We start from the raw sequence: 20,314 nt of genomic DNA, 5'->3' as shown, positions 1-20,314 counted from the left end.
ACTAAATGTAGCCACCCATCCCATGGATGCAATATGCAACCCAATTTGTATCTCCTTGCTCAACGTGCTGAACGCAGCCGGCACATCTGCACGATGCTATTGCACAATTGCCCTGCGTGCATAATTGCAAAGCGTTATCTCTCGCTCGGTCCATGGGTTACAGTCGAGGCAGCCTCAGGAACACTGTACCCTACCCCATCAACCAACTAGGCAAAGCGGGGCTCTGTGTTCACAAATTGTGTGTTCATGCTACTTCGGCAGAGGCCACAAGCAAACAAAACAAACGTATTTCAGACATGTAAAATGTAAGAATTACATCTCAGGAGTTTGGATCAAACATCAGGCAGTCGGCAGCATGGGGAACACGCACGTGGCTCGCCCACTCGAGGGCACATCCGTGAGCTGTAGCCATCTGCAGACTGCCGTAGAATGTGCAGAGTGTTAACTGGGCAAGAAGACCACAGTTAAACTGCATTGTGATGGTGCAGTAGATATAATAAACAATGTATTATCTGATGACAGTAATAATGTCAGTATGTTGAATTTATTTTGCATCGTACGTAGCCAACTGTGCTTATCGGATGCGTTGGGGAAGGACAACAAGCTGAACACAAAAGCTGTTTTCAACAAATTTAATTTTCAATTGATAGTAATAATGTACAGCCCTTTGTCGATCCACTGCTGGATGGCGGTACCCCCAGGGCCTTGCCGGTCATGATGGCTGGTGAAGTGGGGAGGGGTCTTGGCCTCTTTCACTAGCCACGGCCAGGAATCGAACTCAGGCTGTTAGGTTCCTCGGGCAGAACGTTAACCACTTTGCCAGCACTTCACTCTGTCCATAGTACGGGAGACATGCGCACATGTGATACGCTATGAGAGATTACAGTGATACTCTGGGTTCATTTAACTTTTTTGGCAAGTCCCATTGACAAAACGTTAGCGGAACATCCAAGATGAATTTTCGGGTCCTCTGCCTGGAGTTGATGAATGTCTTTAATTTTACAACACAATGCCTCATTGGAAGAATAACACCAGTGGAAATGTATGATCATGCAGCGGATGTAGATTGATCCTGTCAGTGCCCACAATCCACATGTATTGCGTGTGGATTAGGAAACTTAAGATGAAATGTATTGCCATTAAATGGCTATGTTGTTCCATAATACACCCAAACGGTCTATGGAAAAACGTGTATTTCTGAAATTGAATGCTCTTTCCAAAACTGCATGTTATTGTGTTGTCAACCCTGGCTAGAATTGATCGGTGGTTGAGGTGAGCGGATTACTCTGTACGGTACTCTGCTCTCTATTTACAGCACACTTGTTTTTGTTAAGTTGGTAAATGTTGAGTGTGTCATTTACAAACAAAGAACTGTTGTGGTCAACAGAGCCAGCCGGCGCACCTGGCAGCACGACTGTGTTTACGGTAAAGAGCCACAAGTGTGAGGGCCGGTGCCAGATCGAGGTGACGAACGGTCTCAGTCCCGTGGATCGTGCCGACGACGACTGCCCAGTGCTACTTGACACTGAGAACCACTGGCATCAGATTCTCACAGTTTTTATTTTATTTTCTGCTTCACGGCACATTGGCAGTTCCACATACTTTGAATACGTGCGTAATCATTGCACTATAATTTACCATAAATTGGCGTTTTACTTGGACAGAGTCAACGAATTAGGACTGTAGTTCGGATAGAAACCATTTGTCCTATTTTCCTGATCAGGGAGAAATGCTCATAAAATGCCACAGTGTCAGAGGTACTCGGTGGAACGGGCTTTCTCATCCCCGCTGGAATGCCACGTTGAGTTGTGTGTACCTGTCAAACCATCGGCTTATTTCTAAAGCTACGTAATGACTTTCCAAATGACACCCCATGCATAGTATTACGATCATTTCGAAAATTTGACTGGCAGGTTGCCTAATTTTAGGAACTGCCCGCCCCCCGGGTTTTCCACGGTAGAGGTGACACGAAGATGAAGTGATTCTGACATTTTTTGCAAGATCATCTGATGATTCCTGTAGATCGTGTGTATCATTCGACAGCAAGAGGCACCTGCTATGGCCTGCATAGCAGGAGATGCTTCCGCATGCTAGCGACCATTTTGTCCGTTGGAGAAGACCTGAGAATGAGGGCAAAATGTAAAGAGTTGTAGAGGAAGCAGGAGGGAATATCGAGTGGCTGTAAGGGAGGGATGCGTGAGGCACTGCCTCCCCAGAGCGTGCGGACTGCTGCACAGAGACGCGTGAGACGGCGTCATACGCTGTCTCTAACCTCTCCATAGAAATGTGTACGTGTCAATCCACTGCTGGAGGAGGGCCTCTCGCACCGCGTGTGGACTCATTGGGATTACTTGACCGCACTCCGCGACGTTGTTTTTAGTTCAGGAACCCAACAAACAGATATCCGCTAGGGAAACAGAGGTCACCAACGCGTAACATTTCCGTGCGGAACCCCCTCAGAAAGGGGAGCTGCTGGAAGCACTTGGGCTCACGAGGCCTACCATCGGCAGGGATGACAAGCGGGATTGGTGCGAAGCATTCATTTACAAAACATGAGGTGCCCAATTTGCCCGCAGCGCTCGCACTAGACGAGACCAACAAGCTTTGAGACACGACAAGAGAATGCCACAAACTGTCCCGGGTCAACAAGATACGTTCAATTTCGATTTAAAGCTTTCGTGACTGCAGGGATTCATCTTCTTGGTTCTTTTGGTAAAGTCACGTAGAAGGGAAATAATAAAATAATAAAAATAAAACATAAAAAATACAATTCTCACGACGTTTCGTCGGAAAGACAGCGTCTGAATTCAGACGCTGTCTTTCCGACAGACCTGTTCTTCACCTGAGGACAGCTGCTTGCGTTGTGGCCGAAACGTCGTGAATATTGTATTTTATTTGTATTATTTTATTATTTCCCTTCTACGTGACTTTACCGAAAGAACCAAGAAGAAGATAAGTTCACTGCCGGACGCGACGTACCCTTACCTCGAGAGTTTTTAACCGTGGCACGTGAGTTCCCTAATGTCCCCTCTCTTTGTGTCTCTGAATTCCCGACACCGACGCCGTCTGTCAGATCACACCGCGTGCTCTACTTTTTGGGCACTTGGAAGGAGTCACTTGCCTGGGTCGGGCCAACCCGCTCCGCGACCACCCCTACGTCGTCAGCTGCGACGAGAACGGGTTTGTGATTCTTTGCCTTCGTTTCTTAATTTTCGTAGCAAACCCCCCCCCCCTCCAGCCACACTCTCAAGGGCCACGCGGTCACCTGTGATGCGTTTTGCTCTCGGGGTTTAGTGAGTGAACGGTGGCTGAAGAGCAACGTGGAAATAAAGAGGATAAGGAGCAAGTTTAAATCGGCATCCGTTAAACTAAGGGACACCGCGTCGCTAAGTAAGACTGGAAGAGGAGGGTTAATGACGAGCTATTTTTTAATATAGTATTGATTATTGTTTTTTTATTATGAACTAGAGATTAAGCGACGCATTAATTAATCGATTAACATAAATTCTCAGGTTTAGGAAATGTGTATTGAATCACAGGTGGAAGCCTTCCTGTCTGTTGGTTCGTATATATTGTACGTAATGGATTCACAAGGCCCATTCAGCCATTACTGGTTCTACATCCCCGATAATATTTGAATAAAGATCATGAATTGCGACAATCGATTCAACGGGAGGATGAAATTGTTACACCTCTGCTAGGAATGTTTATTTAATTCCCAGAGACATCTCGGGATACCGGCTTGGCTACATCCTGAATGTTAGAAAACATTTCAGCAAGATTCAACTTGGCTGAGACAACTAACCGTGCGGGAAATTGATTGCACTTAATATAAACAGAATACTGTAATTTTAAGTAGCAACTTGATGATTTTTATATTTTTTTCTGAAAATGCCTTTCACGGAATAATTTTGTTGAATATGGCATGCTCCATATCCTACCACTTCGGACTATGAAAATGAGGTTTAGTGGCAGCAGTGTTATATGCTTAACATAGGCCTGGCTGGAAGCAATGATAACCAAGTAAATTCATTAATGCAGCTTTGTTTACATTTCTGGCTTACGGACTTTTCTCAGCTTATGTTGTTTGTCAACAGTGATTGAGAGAAAATGGAAGCTTTTGTGACGTCCTATTTGTATATAATTGGAATAGTATGGAAATTATTTTGGTATTTATCTAGAAGCCATATCTCAGTATTCTGATGTGTTACCTTTTCCAATATTCTAATGAAAAATAGAGCTTCCTTATTCTGTTGATTGTTATTCAATGACATGTTTGTGATCGACCTGCATGAATTTATATTCTCTAAAAACTGAAATGGTCTATATTTGACTGCAAGGTTGTGTTATCTGGTCCTCTAATAATCTTAGGGTTTTCGGAGATATACCAAAATACCAGCCAATGTAAGGCAAACACCGTAAAGGTTTTAAAGATAATGTACATACGTTTCAAAGAACAACAGGGAAACGCGTACAAAAAGCCTTTGTGCATTATGCAAAAACCATCAGTAGTTCCGAAAGAGTGCATTGTGGTCCTCTTGTCGGAGGCCACAACCAAACAACAGTTTAGTCAATTTGACCAACAGACAGCAGTGAGAGAAACTCAACTGTGGACCGGTTCTGCTATTATTATGACTCATCAGTGCAGTATGGTCACTAATGCTCTCACTTCTGCAGCGTCCGCCTCTGGGAACCACGTGTCCCTACAGAATTCCCACTTCCACACTGCATTCAGAAATGTCCACGTGCTCCTACAGTTTACGGAGACGGTGCCACACAGAGAATACATTGCAGAATAAGTTGGAGGCACTTGCACAGCCCCTGTCGCATGACCTTGTTTAAAGGGAGGGGGCGTACAGAAGAAACGCAAGGGTGGGCACGACACAATGTTAGACAAACTTTAACCAAATGCTACACCCAAAACAGAATGAGTGACGATTACAATCTGATTTTATCTACTGCGCGTTCTGCTCTGGCTCCCACTCGCTGGTGTATGTGAGCAAAGGCTGCACACGCCAATCGCTTAAATTACCACGGGTGTTAAATATTGTACCAATATTCTTTGACTTGGCTCTGAGAATGTAGAAGGGAGGGGGCTCAGCTCTCTGCAGCCCTCTGACACTACCGGTCTGTCACTGGAGCACGGGCATCTGGTTAGTGTGACACGAACATTGCTTTCTCTCTCAACCTCACATCGGTCTATGCACAATGAAAAGCTGCCCCTCGTTCTCTGCTCTTGTCAGCTTGTCGAGGCCTAATTGGCCGATGAGTGTCGTCAGTTGTGCCCGTCCTTTTAAATCTGAAGGCCTTTGTGGTGCGATTCTTATCTCGTAGCCCCGTCATGCCTGCACGGTATCTCGGGGTAGCATTTGAGTTTAGGTGTTGTGTAACATCAATCACTGATTGTTCCGAATTGCAGCAATCAATTGGCTTAGCCAAGCCCGCTTTTAAAGAGGTCAGAGGGGGCAGGGACAAGAAAGAGGCCGGACATAATTGTGAGCGTGAAGATATTGACGGTGTCCGTGTGAAGTTCAGGGGACTAGCCAGTGAAAGATGGACACTGTGAAAGGATGCGGTGGAAAGGTGAAATGTATTCGAGATGTGGTGTCAGAGACAAGTGAATAATGTAAGCTCTCGTGACAATGAGAAAGAATGGCTGCAAGTCGGATGAGAAGGAAGGGTGGCACACGCAGGACGTATCCTTAGACGGTCATAGCTCGAGACGCGACGAAAATTGTTCTGCAAAGGAAATGGCAGAAGGAAAGGGGAAAGAAGTGGGTGAGTTGGTGGGGCAATGTGAGACGGTCGGACGGAACTCTCCCTGAGAGACAAATGAAGATCGCGAAAAATGGAACGCATCTGTCATGGGCATCCACCATCAGTGATGATAATGACACGATATAGATACATGTAAACAAATATCATTACACACGTACGTACTGTAATAAGATAATGGTGTGCTTATTATAGTGATCATGGTGTTCTTAAGATAATAGTATGCTAAAAAAATTATTTGGCATGCACAGCTTCACCCACACACCCCAGCCATTGTATAATTGTATTCAAGAATCATTTCTCCTTTTTTGTGCTGTTGTGCAGCATGTATACGCTCTAGTGCAGTGCTGGGAACCATGTGGCCTGGCGGGCAAGCTACGTCCTGTGTAGACCCTCGTGGTGGCCTGGTCTAAGTGCGTCACGGCCCTAGGGCCATGCGTGGGGTCGTGATTAGTACACAAGCACGATTTGAAACTTGCGGCCCACTGAGGTGGAGGAGGGCCGCTCACGAGGCCCACTGACTCATGTGGCCCACTCACTCGTGTGGGCCACTCACTCGTGTGGGTTGCCCATCACTGCTCTCATGTGGCCCACTGACTCATATGGGCCACTCACACGTATGGGTTGGCCATCACTGCTCTCATGGCTGCAGGATTTCCATGAACCATTCACATACAACATATATGAATGAAAAGAGCCACTGTATTTTTACGTTCAAAATTCAATGCATGTGACAGGAACAACCACGAGATCTTGTGGATTGATGAATCGTCTCTACCCGTGAACTTTTGAATTTTCTTGGCCAATGGCTCCCTCTGCTGGAATAATTGGAATGTATCGTTTTGGTTAATGCTATGCAATCAATACAGTTACTGTGACTTCCTGTGGGCTGATTGGATGGAATTCCAGGCCAGTTGGCTTAAAGGCTTACAACTCTCTCCTCGGCGTGCCACTTATCAGCTGATGGCATTACGTGATTCCCCATCAGCCACGTTTCCTCACTGTCAACATGAAACTGGATGAGACTCGAGCATTCAGGCATGTTGACATGTTCTAGGTCATTATGATTGTTAACAATACAAAAAACATGTACATGAAATATGCACACTCATGATGCATTGCTGTGGAGAATTATGGGTAAGGCAAATATGAGCAGAGTCCCAGTAACAACACGGACCTTTGTGATTGTAACCTTTGGCCCACGTTCACTGTGTTTCTGTGATTGTGTGTAAACTCTACACGTAAATAAAACAGAGTTGTTTAATCCATGCGCCTATTGGTTAAACCAGACCAATACTTGTCTGGATAGGTTTCGACTCTCCATGTGCCATCAGGAGAGGCGGGCTTGTTCAACATGCTGCCGGATTATCCAATCTTATTGGCAATCATGGGGTCCTGTCATGTTTGAAGTAATTTTCAGGCACTTTGTCAATCCACTGCTGGATGAAGGCATTCTTGCTCCATGTCCAATCATTCGGGAAGTTTCACCACACTTCACCATTTTGGCCAGCGAGGGATTCTTGAATGGGAAAGGGAGGGGGCAGTCGCGTGGCGGTAGTGGGGTCAGGGCCCGTTCAGATATCCCTCATCACTGATGTTAGCCGCGCTGAGGGATCAAACTGGGATTGCCGGCAATGAGCATGAAGCATGTTCATTCAAAAAATGCATGAAGGTGCTCGACGTTACTTAAACGCTACACGTCACAAAGGTTTGCCCATACTGATCAGACCTTAAATTTCGATTTAAAGCTTTCGTGACTGCAGGGATTCATCTTCTTGGTTCTTTCGGTAAAGTCACGTAGAATGGAAATAATAAAATAATAAAAATAAAACATAATAAAATAATATTATATTTTATGTTTTATTATAAAAATAAAACATAATATTTTATTATAAAAATACAACATAATATAATAATATAATATTGCATAATGTTTTATTTTTATTATTTTATTATTTCCATTCTACGTGACTTTACTGAAAGAACCAAGAAGACGATCAGACCTTCTTTGGCGCATTTTACAAACCAGCTTCAAAGTGTGATCAGCGGGAACTGTAAACCCGAGCGAGTGGATGCGTTTGCGAATGGACAGTTAAATGCTGTCGCGTGCAAATTCCCATTCATCACCAAAGCGAGTTTGAGAATGTTGCAGGCAGCTTTGCGCTCATTCCATCGCCGTTCGAGACAGCCCCGTGTCTGGGCGTGCTCGATGGCTCTGCCTCATGCTCTTGTAAATTATTCACGAAATAAAAAAAAACCCCGTCGCTTCATCCACGCTTGAAAATAGTCGCCATGGCCACAGTATCCCTTTCACCGGGAGCCATGGGCATCGCAAGACGTCATCGTCTTCATCGTTTTCGTTTAATCGCCGTGCAACTAACTGGCAGACGTGCGCGCTTACACGGATTGCGATTGTAGCGGGGGTCAAAGACACGAGCCAGCCTCATGCCATGTTGTGACCCGCAGTCCGAGAACTTTTAAAGTGTCATATTTTGTAGTCGACGTACATAAAAGGACAGACACAATACGATCTAGTGTAACACGTAGTGGTCGGCTTTCGCGACCAATATCCATATGAAAGATATTTTGGGGGTTTAACGACACACCCGACAAGTCGATTGGTAAACAAAACAACACGTCAATTCGTTACTAACGTTACTAACCAATTGGCATGTTGGTTGTAATTGATTAGGCTGGTTGTAATTACCGGCGAAACGTCGTACTTTAATTTAAAATGTTGTGGGTTTACTCACCCGTGTGATGAACTGGAAACGAATTGGCACGTTTTATTTACGTGACAAACCTTACTAATTGACTATCGGGCAGTGCCTGGTTTAACAACACATTTTTATTTACGCGATCTAACAAACAAAAAAATCCCTCAATTCCAAGACAATCTTATCCGAAATATATCTGATAGCTATGGCAAACTGATATAGTTTTTTCATAACATTTTATATAATTTCGTGAAAATGAATATTGCAGCAACCCTGGATGAGAGGAATTTTAATACTTGGGGTGAAAATTCATGAGGCCCAATGGATGATTTAAATCTCATCATTCATATTTATTTATTCATACAGTACCTTTATTAAATCTCCATAGATTTATATTGGTTAAATTAAAGCATTTGACTGCATGACAAATTACTATTTAATATATTTGTTCTCATGAATAAAATATATATTCATAAGCATGCGGTCATAAATCTGGGCTATGAAATTCACGACAATTTGTAAAACAAATGGGATCACAACCACAGTGATTTCTCACCAGCTTGCGCGCACGTGCAAACTAATTGGAATTATAATCACCTCCGCTCGTCATGCCCGGCGATGTGCCGAGTAAGATTGACATAAGTGTATGTTGAGGCATATTTAATCATATCAATTTATACACTCAAATGTTGCACGCCTCGAGTTTTCCTTGAGAAGCAGAGCGATAAAAAAAAACACGTGGATTACAGGACGCGGTGCGACGTCATTCAAACTGCTATGACGAGCTCGTGGGCTTGAGCAAGACGCGTCGCTGCGAGAGATGATGGGAGGCGGTCGAGAATAATGACCGCATTGGTGCCAATTAATAGAACACATCCACTGAGGAGATGGAGCAATGCAATTATCTCGTCGTGTTGCAGGTGCCACGCGGGCTGTGACATCGCAGGACATAGGTGGTGGCAGTTTAGGGGTGCCGTGAAACAGCCGTGGGTGGAGCGAAAAGTGAAATAAAACACGAGACGGTTTTCCGTGACAATTTCTGACACTGAAAGAGCTAAGCTGAGCCACGCTTCACCTCCTGCCCATTCGAGGAATTCTTACGATTCAGCGTTGCCATCCTATTTCAGAATCAATTTTTTGCACAGTCTTCACCGTCTCATTTGCACCATTTCGCCGTTGTATTCGTTGCAATAGCCTAAATGCACCATTACAATATAATACGCGCTGTAATTTGCATACGCAGTCAATAACGAATTGATACACGGTGCGATCAGATGCGGCACACAACGTAAGCCTTAAGAATCAATATTGATAGGCAAATCAATGCATCGCCATTGCCCGCTGTTGTGTAGATCCTCTGCCGTACAGGTGGAGAGGCGTCTTCTGCTATTGCATCGATCCGCCAGCCCAGAGCCTGACCAGCAAGGGCATTGGGAGCGGAATGATAATTTTCCCAAAAATCCCTCCCAGGTCCGCCATTTGGGAGGCCCTGTGCAACACGACCGACACGTCTGCAGATCCCTCGCCGCTCTCAAACGGAAGATGGCGCAATTGCACCATTACCATTTACCTCTTGTGTTGCCAAGAGGCAAGCATAACTCTGAACAGTCCATTGTTGATGGATGGTCTGTTCCCATCTTGATATTACAGATCCCTCCATCAAGTAGCATCCAAATATTAATTGAGCAAAATATATTAAATTGTGATTATGCATATAAATCATCGTACCCCTCCTGTGGAAACTTGGCATGACCCTCCTGAAAAAGAGTCAAATATCATCCGTAGCGATGATAACAATAATATATTTGTTGTACAGCGTCCAGTGCAGACAAGAGTAAGGACTGTGAATAAGGGCTGTCTATTGTTGCATACAAGGCATCTAATATTTACCAGCCTTCTTCTGCATAATTGGATAACTTTGAATGATTTGCGACTGTGATTTGATTCAAGAATATATTTTTTGTCCTGCTTTGAACGTCTCATTGTTTCTGTCTCGTATAGTCTCATGAATTATATCGCTGAAAGGTATAACGGTCAGAGAATTTACATACATCTTAAGACGTTAATTATTACACGTTAGATTCCTTGCGTGTATAACTAGTGTAAAAACCTTTTCAATCTGTGAATCATATGCCCTTTAGCTATATAACAAAACGGAACTATGGTGCCTCATAGTGCAGGAGATATGAAAACCGCGGAATAATTATATTATCAAAAATTAATTTGAAATAGATTACTTAATGCTAAAATTAGATATTTTGTACGTTAATTTAGGGCGATGTTTAAACTCTTGTTTTCCTTCTTGTCATTTACAAATGTACAGATTAACAAGTATGCCACTCTTACGGTAAAAGAAGCACATTTCAGTGATTAAAATAGATTTATTTTCACAATTCTCGTTAAAGCTTAGAGAATTGTAAACATCACCTATTTTAATTGTACCCTTTGCAGTATTGACTTTGTTAATGATACACAGCAAAGACATCAAATCCACTTTAAAGAGCCCACAATGCAGTATGGTGGACTTATATTTACATGCAAGATGTTTTTGTATGGTAAAAACTCACGGTGGAAAGTTTTTTTCTCGGTCACTTTTAATTTGATCAGCAAATTGTAAAACATGTTTGTTACACCTCACCCTATTTTTAATAGGCATGTGTGACGCCACTAAATGCCATGGCTTGGCGTATGCCATGTTAAACTGCGCACACTAGTTACACTCTTTCGCACTGCAATTGACAATCACTGCAATGAACGTGTTTGAAATCGGACAGTCGTACTTGTCACCGCCAAATGGAATGAAGGTGCTTGGCCACCTGAGATTAAACTTACACACTTTATGTGTCGCAAGATGGGCATCTCAAGCCCGGTAACTGCAGACTGCACAACAAAAGCTAAAACGGCTGTACACGTTTAATGTGGATGTGCAGGGCATAAAACTCTTCTCAATTTGCACCGAAGACCCGCGGTTTTAGCGACAGTGCAGCACTACGATATTATCACACGGCACCTGCCGTGTGATAACATATATGCATATTTATTTTAGAAAATACTCTAATAGAAAAGGTTTTTTTTCCAAAAGTAAGGGTTAGGCTCTTCCTAGCATCTTCATACAATCTGGGGATAACAGGAAGAACCACACCTGTCATTCAGTCAGTTGATGGACTTAGTTTGATTATCGGTTACAGCTGACATCAGTGGCGAGTAATATCTAAACCAATCACGAGCCCTCCCATTCACCAACCTGCACTGCCTATCATGATGAAGTATGTTCACGCAACCCCCCCGTGACCAAGACAGCATAGGAAGACTTTCATCAGTGGATTGATAAAGGCCTGGGCATTATTAATTTTATGATTCAGTGATGCGTGAGTCTATGACCAAAATGCCTGCATATGTTATTTTCACGCAACACTGCCTAATTGCATGCACAGTATGGTGTACTTGTATATATTGTACTATCTAATATATACCCAATAAGGAGGGTTTCAGATTAAAACATTTCAGATGTTGGATTCATAACGTCCAGTTTCAGATTTAATTTAGGATTATTTTATGTTCAAAAGTAAGAGTATTCTATATGTTATAATGCTCATTGTTTATGCAATCAGTTTACTGTTTTAAATCATATTAAACATTAATTATTGATTTTTTTTATTTCTACCAAGTTCCGTCAGTAAAGCAATAATTCTAATGTAAACACTTTTACGTTTCACTAATTTCATAAAAATTTATATCACGTGATGGCACTTTTGGAGTGGAAGACAAAGATGTGACAATGTCAATGAAGTCACTGCCTGAGACGTCACATTTTCGAATCAATCTGAAACAACGTTTTTAGGTTCTTCTGAAATATTTTCAGATATTTTTGGATTCATTTGAAAATTGAGATGGGAAAAAAAAAATCCCTCATACTCCAGATAGTACGAAAAATATTCCGTTTGTAAATTAATAAAAAAAAAACGTGAATTGTTAAACATTGTGCGCAGTTTGTTTTCGTTGGCGCGTGCCAACACGTCGTCAGTGCACGGGGCTGGGTGCGCCTAACGCGTCGGAAGAGGCGTTTGGCGTCGCGTCGAGGAGTCCATGGCGAGCCGCGCAGGGCAGGAACGCGGCCACGCGTGGGTGGTGAGCGCCCCCGTGCACGCACACGGCGCGCGTGCGCGCGTGCGTGTGGCACAGGCGGTGGGGGATCGTGGCTTTTAATGAGGCACAGCTTGTAATTGTTCCCAGAGCCGTGTCGAGGGCCCGTCCCAGCGTGTGGGTCTTAGACGTGAACCTGAATGGGCCTTTGGTGTGAACGCTCGCCCGTCGCCGCTCGCTCGGGCGACCCCCGTCGACGATTATCCACGCCTATGTTAAATCCAGTCCATTAACTCCGCACGCTTACCGCAGCCCGGCAACAGAGGGGTCCTTCGCCATATGGCATCTCGTTATGGGATAATTTGTGCCTTTGTGCCTTTTATTGCATAATGCATGTTAGCGTGCGTAAGGAGATTGATAGTCGTGGCGGAAGCGGGTTGTAGCCCGCCGGATTTCTTTTTTGTGTGTGTAAGTGATGACATTACACGCCCAAATTGTTATTGCTAATAGTTTAACCCCTGCTAATGAATTAAATGATATATATCTGCGTGCGTCCGAGTGCCTGTAAGAGGCGGTATGCCGCGATCTTTTTGTGTTTGATTTGTTGGGAATTCAAAAAAATAACAGTGTGTGTAAATATTCATTATGTGGTTATCTGAAACTGCTTCAGTGATTTTACGTATGAGAAGTAAAATGAATAAGGTATTTTAGAAATATATCTGAAATATTCAATGTTGGCTGTAAAAAAAGAAAAAAATTGTAGTTATTAGCAGATTAATTTATCTTAAATATTCAGCTTTAAACATGAAAATAATAAGTCTTCAACAGAATCAGCTGTGCTCAAAATAATAATTTGACTCCTGCTTTCATTGTATTTATTAAGAATGTGCTCCAAATTATTCAACATTCGTACCAAAACTTAAAAGAAAACGTCAAATGGACAAAATTGTGTTCCTAAATAGATTGAAAAGATTGCGGCCATTTCTCAATCAGCTTAATGTTGGATGTGTTTATCGCAATGTGAGTGTGACATGATTTTTTTCCATTAATTTTATTTCAATAGGCAAATGTGTCTGTGGGATGTAAGCGATGGGCGCTGTGTGGAGTTCAGGCAGCATCCGTACGTACATACAGAAATGCATGTAAGTATTCACTTAATTTTTTTACGAAGCTAATAACATCCTGTACATCATTTGTGTGGCCTCTGGATGACCCAACATTTAAGTGTATTTTCCACGAAGTCACATTGCGTGTAATTGATGATATCATTATTTTAGTCAGTAAATTTTGTCCGGTACAGTATTACCAGAGAAAAACATTGGTTGTAAAGTACCTGTGCACGATAAACATCCCCGAGTCATCATTTATAAGACGAGGCCATTGTCGTATGGTGCCATATCTAAAACAAATATGCTGGCAATACGTTTGAATGCATAAATGTAAGCTTACAATCTCATATAGACGTGATTATCGAGTTGTCTTTTTCACAAGATATATTGTGCATATACATAGGAAAACAGATATATGTTATGGATGTTATACTCGAGTGCAGTAAGTTTTATACATATATGTGTGTAAAATAAATCATCGTTCTCAGCCTTGATCAATGCATGAAGGCTTCCCCAAGCTACCACCATAAACATACACACACACTACCGAAACACAATGTATGATTTTCATGGCACTTTTAATTACATCTCGAAGCTAAAAGAAATATAATCTAAATGTCAAAACACTAAATTTTGACTTAAAGCTTTCGTGACTGCAGGAATTCATATACCAAAAACTTTTGTTATTTTCTTTGAACCTATTACGTGACTTTACCGAAAGACCCAAATAATGTCAAAACACTAATTTAACAAACAAGACGACAACATTTTAGTCAAGGCGAGATGAGCTAAAATTGTACACAAAATATGCATAAATATCAAAATGTAAAGTTGTCGTGCCCGAGGGGAGGTATGACGAATAGACAGTGTAGGCACGAGGTGAGAGGTTAACCATCGGTGATTGAGAAGGGAAGGGTCTTGCATTGAGATTTTAATTGGTGGAGGCAGACAGCGGTGCAGTAGAGGATCGTTCCAAACAACGGAGGCGGCAGCAGCAGAGAAGAGGCAATCAACCGTGGCGCAGAGGTTGATGTGGGGATTGGAGAGGAGGCAGTGGTTTGTGAAGCGGAGAGTATCAAGTGGAGGAGAGAGATGATGCCAAAGGAGGTGGAGGGGAGGGGAGGGAAGCCCTGCGAAGACGGCGACGTGAATCGTGAGCTCGTGAGATGCTGCGCCTTTTTTACATCTCACGAGTACGTACGAGTAGGGGGGCGTCCATAAATGACGTCACGCGATTTTGGACGATTTTTGACCCCCCCCCTCGTCACACGGCGTTACAAAAATCAGACCCCCCCTAAAATATGACGTCACAAAGCTCTGCCCGCCCCCCCCCCAAAATAAAACATGCTTCAAATTGCTTTAAACTATTGTTATTGTAGTGCGTATTTAATGTGGCGCTGCACTCTGATGTTGTAGGAGTGTTGTTATAACAATTAGTGTTGTTATAACAATTCTATATTTATTTAAAGTTGCGCATTTTTACGTGACGTCACATTTCTCAAACCCCCCCCCCCTCATCACACATCGTCACAAATGTCTGACCCCCCCCCCCAGGTGCGTGACGTCATTTATGGATGGCCCCTAGGATACTCGTGGGATTTTATGCCCACGATGTGGTCCGTCAGAAGTGTGAATCGGGAGTTGTGCTCGCCAAGCCATGAATGTACAGATTTTCGCAGTGGACGAATTGGGATGAGTGGTAGGCAAATAGTATTCAGATGAAATGAATAGTGTTTTAATCGCAGCAAATTCATTAAAATGTATAAAAAATCCTGACTATACTTCTGTCGGGAAGAATTTGTTCCCCTTCCATTAAATGTTTGTGCACTTTCAGAATGTTTGAGATAAGATGGTGATCTAAGTCACTTATTGTCCCAAGGTAAAGGGTGCTATATCTAAAGCAAATAAATATTATGATTACTCAATCGCAATCCCATTCGTCAAGTTTGATAATTATTATTTCATTACGCACATTAATCGGCACCTGAAAACATAATGGCGGGAGATTGTGAGAATTTCTATCAAAAATGTGTCTCCATTCTTGCAGTGCCTCGGGCGAGTCGAGCCTGCTCTTTCCCCTGTAGCTCACTGCCACATGGAGACCATTTCACCCTTTGCTTTGCACGGCCTTTGGATGGTTAGTCTGTCCTGTCATTCCGCTGGCCCGGGACAGGCCGCATGCCCGCTCCATGCCGCCTTTCGCTCTCTCCAGACCTGGCAGATTGTTTTTGCGTGCAGGGAGAGCGTGCAATCCATGAGGCGGCTTTTCCTACCAGAGCACGGCGACGTGGCCGTGGATTGAGCCGGGGCGCGGCGCGTGCGAGGCTGCTACGTCGTGGCCTCCAAAAGGGGCTTTTGTAGAAGCAACGTGGCACGTGAAAGGGCACGAGAGCCCTCACAAACTTATGGGGGGGGGGGGCGGTTGCGGTGGCTTGGTCACGCGAGATGGAATTGGCAGCAAATTAGATTTTTTTTTTACACTCAAAACCCATGCCGGATTCCCTGAGACATGGCGCCCCTAGCAAACGAGCCCTCGGCTTAACTTTCCTGCATTGCTTCAAGCGAGGCAAGCCCGGCTGTGACCGCCCTCTCTTGGGAGTGCGTGACCCTGCCAGGCAGGTGGGCTCATGCGGCCAGGTGGCTAGGCTTTGCAGCAGTGATAGATAAACTAAGTTGTGCTCCATTTTATTGCCCAAGTAACACATTTGAAAATTACCCGCTTGCTTTGGTCATCCCCTTAACAGAGATTCGTGATCATCAAAAGGTTATGACTTTATACGTTAAGTTTAGTTTCAGATTTTTCCAATTGTTAAATTCGATGTTTTTTGGTTCACTGATCTCGGTGTGGTTCACCGTTGTTAGCTGACGACCTGCGCGCTCCCCGCAGTACTACAAGTGCCCGTACGGCTCGGCGGACGAGGGCTGGCTGCTCTGCTCCGGCTGCTACAGCGACGTCCTCATCCTGGACGCGCTCACCCTCAAGGTCCTGGGATCGCTGGCGTCCAAGGACGCACCCAATTGGATGGCCACCATAAGTGTCCTTAGGTGCACAAGAACGCTCGGTATGTACCTCATCTGACCTTCATAAAACATTAAATAATTATTGTTCCCTTGGTTCTTTCAAAACTGTTGTGTTTTCAAAGGGAATGTTTGTTCCGACTAATGTGGTTCTGTCTATTTCGTTTTGATTAATACATTTAAAGTGAGAGAGTTGCTTGTGGTGGTATTTGTCCTCTAAAACAATCTGTTTTGCGCTGTGTTAGGGTTCCACTTTGTCCAAGTCAATAAGCAAGTCGTGGTTTGTGGGCATTTTTTTGCTTTGTTTGTGAGCTGTTGGCCATAGAAGTATAACGGAGCCCAAGCAGCGCTTCCTTTTCAATTTACAATTTATCCGTTTTTTTTTCCATCAAAGTCCTGTTTTGTGCCCGATAAGTATTATCCACTTGTCTTCCATTAAGACCATTGAAACTGCAACAGGATTGCACACAACCCGTCACTTGACCTTGCCTGCTGGATACCGTGAATGGTTTCGAGAAGTTGGTGGGAAAATGTTAAGCCGTTAGCAACGAAGGCCATGTTTAAATGCAGGCTTGAGGATGCTGTTGATTTCTCTGAGAGGCTTTCCAGCAATTTTCCTTTTCAAACTTGTCCAAACTACATTTGAACAGCAGCTGATTATGAATATATTTTTTTAAAATGGCATTCCGAATAGAAGACTCAACAAGCTCCGCTATATATTTTAGTGAAGGCTTTTGTTATTTTTTTCGCTCGAAAAAAACCGGCCTTTTATTACGAGAACAATTTATTCTATTGCTGTGGATTATAAAACGTTTAACATTATTTCAAATGTTGATGCAATGTTTTTCGGTCTTCATTTGTGGTATTTCAGTATTGTTTATCTGGCATTTTTGGGAAAAAAACTGGGGCTTTGACACAATGCTTAGCGTTTTTTTAGCTGATGCTTCCACCTATGTTTTCAAAATTCCAAAAAATAATGTAAAACAAAATGCGCTGTTATAGATTGAAAAATAGAGTGTTCACTGACCACTATTCAACTACCATCTGACTAGTTGAGGTATTTGTAGAAATTGTCAATGGAACGCACACGCAGGTTCCTACTAATCAATGGGACGGATACTACTCTTATCCACAACGTTTCCTGTCTATGCCCCTCTTCTTGACCTCATTGTGGTCAATCCACCGCTGGATACAGACTTCCCTTCAATGTTTCAGTCATGGGGTTGTCATGACCATACTTCACCTGGTGAGTGATGGGGAAGTTATCGCTTGCCACTGGTGCTAGCCATGACTGGGAATTAAACTGGAGTCACTGGGCTCATAGTGCAGTGTTGCTAATGACCACTCCACCACACACTATTTGTACGTGCGTTAATTTTAAAACATAAAAAATATATATAAAATGGAATTTCAAAATAGTTGACTGCTCATTTTCACTCTGAGTAGTCTTTCGCCCTGAGCCAGGCATGTAAACTTCACATTTCCTCGATGGAGGATAATAACTAGTATGGCATCAACTTATGTATGGTCTGTTTTAGAATAATGCTTCTTTACCCTTACCATAGACCTCTATAATTCGATGGACTTCCTCAAAATCTTAAAGAAAAATCCACTCTAAGTTTGCAATGAGAAGGACATCATGATAAAGAATATCTTGCGGGACCTTTTTGCCAATATCAAAGTATGAAAATATAAGAATAGGTTTTACTCTTTCTGGCAATAAAACTGGTGTTAAGATGTTCAACCAACAAATAGAAACCTTTAGCAAGGAATCAAGTCTGCATTAACCACACGCACTTGTGGTGAACATGCAAACAAACTCTGATAATGAATGCCATTGTCTTTGAAACTGATTGGTCTACACCAGAGACAGCCTTATTTAGGGCCTAGTCTCACCAGTGCCAGACCAGAGAACGCCAAAAGGCCTTGCAAAAGGGTAAAACCTATTCTTATTTTTCGTAGAATGTATTGTGATATGTTTTTTTGACAGCTGAACATTTTGCCTATTCACCATTTCTCAAACGACATCATCTCACTTTCATTCTTAGTTTTAGCGTTATTTTTTTTTTTTACAAATTCATGTTTAGATTACAGATTATTTTACATTAAGTGGATAAGAATAGCTTCGGTACATGCCTTGTTTTGCTGTGTATGATGGGTATTATGAATTGTAGTTTGTTTTTACATTTACGCTTGGGCAGTTCTACAAATGAGGCAACCTCAGAATAAACATTTCAACATTATTCTAATAATCCACATAGTTCAAGATGAATTGTTTTAGCCATTTGGGAACTCAAGAGACCAGGATGAGTCTCATTTACAAGAGTGATACGTGCCACCAAAATTACAAATGCAAAGCAAATAAAACAAAGTAGAGCAATGAAATGAAGAGCAATCAGTATAAAAACAAAAACACTCGTGTCTCACGAGGAATCGGAGATATTGCAAACATTAATCAATGTGAAATCAAAGCTGCATTTTTAATTCCCTGCAGCGCAAATCGGCTATATGGAAGGTACTTATCTATCGCTTTAGAAATATGACTTATTTATGAAACATATCAATAGGATGACACATTGACGAAAGCACTTGCACCATCACGATCTCAGCATGGACGATGGTCAGTATGTCTGAATATATCCGACACTGTGATATTCTAAAGAGTATTTCTCTCTTTTCAAGATAGGTGGACATTTTAGTTTTCATTAGAGTCCTAATTGGTTGATATGCTATGTCCAAGTCAATGCGACTCCATGATTATTCAATTGATTACATAAGAGCCCCTTTTTTAAATCCACTGCTGGATGAGGACCACCCCATGACTTTTGGTGTACAGGGATAGCTGGCACTGGGGGGGGGGTCCCCTTAAGTAGACTGCAGCAAGGCAGGAGAATGGGGGAGATGTGATGTAAGCTCCCTATGCATTCAAAATCTCATCCTTGCGTTGTGTTATTTAGGACAAGTAAACAAAACGGAATGCTCGAATATGTAGACATTAGTTCATCTCATGAAATGCATCACCACGCTGCATCCACGTGTGCAATGTTTGTATCTCCCCAGAGGACATTGTGGTCGGGGTGTCAGTGGCTGGCTTGCTGAAGGTTTGGAATCTAAGCAATGTTCTCAACAACATTCAGGTTTGACCCAATTGTGTTTTCACGTCATTAAACTTTTTTTTTATTGTGTGTCTATTTATAGAGTAAATTTTAAACAATCTGAGATTGATTTTAAGGCTGTAAGTGATACGTTCTAGAAGTCAGAGATAGCAGGCGTTGCCCTGGGATCATCCACAATGATCCGTGTGCTGTGTTCACTCTGAGTGCAACATCCTAGGGTGTATGGCACTTTGCACGCATATATGTCGGTATGTTAAACTTCTTTTGCACCGTACATAGCCAACCGTGCTACTCGGAGGTGCGGGGGAAGGACAACAAACTAAACACAAAAAGCAGTTCCAAAGAAATGAGTTCTCAATGTAGATTTCGTTGGTCAGTCATCACTCTTCTACCCCTACTGCCATGGTTATTGTTCCCATGACCTTCACACGTTATTTCCGGCCCGCTGGCTGTTTATATTCATCCTCATCGCGTTCGACCACCACCACCGCACTGC

At 42.8% G+C, this 20,314-nt stretch overlaps 1 protein-coding gene across 3 annotated transcripts in view; it reads left to right on the top strand.

Annotated features, from left to right (window-relative positions):
- Window positions 1–20,314, top strand: part of LOC144722089 (WD repeat-containing protein 7-like) — a 127,449-nt gene that overhangs the window by 12,432 nt on the left and 94,703 nt on the right. For all 3 annotated transcript variants that reach the window (XM_078600217.1, XM_078600218.1, XM_078600216.1), the window contains 4 exons: window positions 3,074–3,180; window positions 13,639–13,717; window positions 16,572–16,746; window positions 19,763–19,839. In XM_078600217.1, coding sequence (XP_078456343.1) covers window positions 3,074–3,180; window positions 13,639–13,717; window positions 16,572–16,746; window positions 19,763–19,839 — 438 coding nt within the window. The remainder of the gene's footprint in view (window positions 1–3,073; window positions 3,181–13,638; window positions 13,718–16,571; window positions 16,747–19,762; window positions 19,840–20,314) is intronic.

The sequence above is a fragment of the Lampetra planeri genome, chromosome 13 (genome assembly GCF_965212315.1).
Source record: "Lampetra planeri chromosome 13, kcLamPlan1.2.h2, whole genome shotgun sequence".
NCBI classification, from domain to species: Eukaryota; Metazoa; Chordata; class Hyperoartia; order Petromyzontiformes; family Petromyzontidae; genus Lampetra; species Lampetra planeri.
Note: the sequence above shows the minus strand (reverse complement) of the source record. Positions and strands in the feature narration are given on the sequence as shown.